Raw genomic sequence first — 812 nt, forward strand, 5'->3', positions numbered from 1 at the left:
GGCGCCCTACGCCGCGGCGGCAGCCGCAGCCGCAGCCGCCCAAGGCTACGGCGCCTTCCTGCCCTACGCCGCCGAGCTGCCCATCTTCCCTCAGCTGGTAAGTGCCCTGGGAGCCGCGGAAGGGAGGTTAGAGCTGGGGCGCCGGACGAGGTGTGCGCGCTGAGTAGACTAGCGAGGCCTGGGCCGGGAGGGTGGAGGCGGCGGCGGCCGGGGCTCATCCATGCTCCCTCCGCGCGCGTCCCTTCCTTCTCCATGTGCGTACAGGGCACGCAGTATGAGCTGAAGGACAGCCCCGGGGTGCAGCATACGGCCGCGGCCACCGCGTTTCCGCACCCGCACCCCGCCTTCTACCCATACGGCCAGTATCAGTTCGGGGACCCATCCCGTCCCAAGAACGCCACCCGAGAGAGCACGAGCACGCTCAAGGCCTGGCTCAACGAGCACCGCAAGAACCCCTACCCCACCAAGGGCGAGAAGATCATGCTGGCCATCATCACCAAGATGACCCTCACCCAGGTGTCCACCTGGTTCGCTAACGCGCGCCGGCGCCTCAAGAAGGAGAACAAGATGACCTGGGCGCCCCGTAGCCGCACCGACGAGGAGGGCAACGCTTATGGGAGCGAGCGCGAGGAGGAAGACGAGGAGGAGGATGAAGAAGACAGCAAACGCGAACTGGAGCTGGAGGAGGAGGAGCTCGGGGGGGAGGAGGAGGACACCGGGGGCGAGGGCCTGGCGGACGACGATGAAGACGAGGAGATCGATTTAGAGAACTTAGACGGCGCGGTCGCGGGACCCGAGCTGGCCCTGACAGG

The 812-nt window shown here is 67.4% G+C and overlaps 1 protein-coding gene across 1 annotated transcript in view; it reads left to right on the forward strand.

Moving 5' to 3' along the window:
* The window catches only part of IRX3 (iroquois homeobox 3), a gene marked incomplete at its 3' end in the record, with an annotated part of 3182 nt that extends 2375 nt beyond the window's left edge, over positions 1–807 (forward strand). The window contains exons 3-4 of the mRNA XM_010861977.1: positions 2–97; positions 265–807. Of these exons, the coding sequence (XP_010860279.1) occupies positions 2–97; positions 265–807 (639 nt within the window). The remainder of the gene's footprint in view (position 1; positions 98–264) is intronic.
* Between the last annotated feature and the right edge of the window lie 5 nt (positions 808–812).

The sequence above is a fragment of the Bison bison genome, unplaced genomic scaffold (assembly GCF_000754665.1).
Source record: "Bison bison bison isolate TAMUID 2011002044 unplaced genomic scaffold, Bison_UMD1.0 scf7180017864473, whole genome shotgun sequence".
NCBI classification, from domain to species: Eukaryota; Metazoa; Chordata; class Mammalia; order Artiodactyla; family Bovidae; genus Bison; species Bison bison.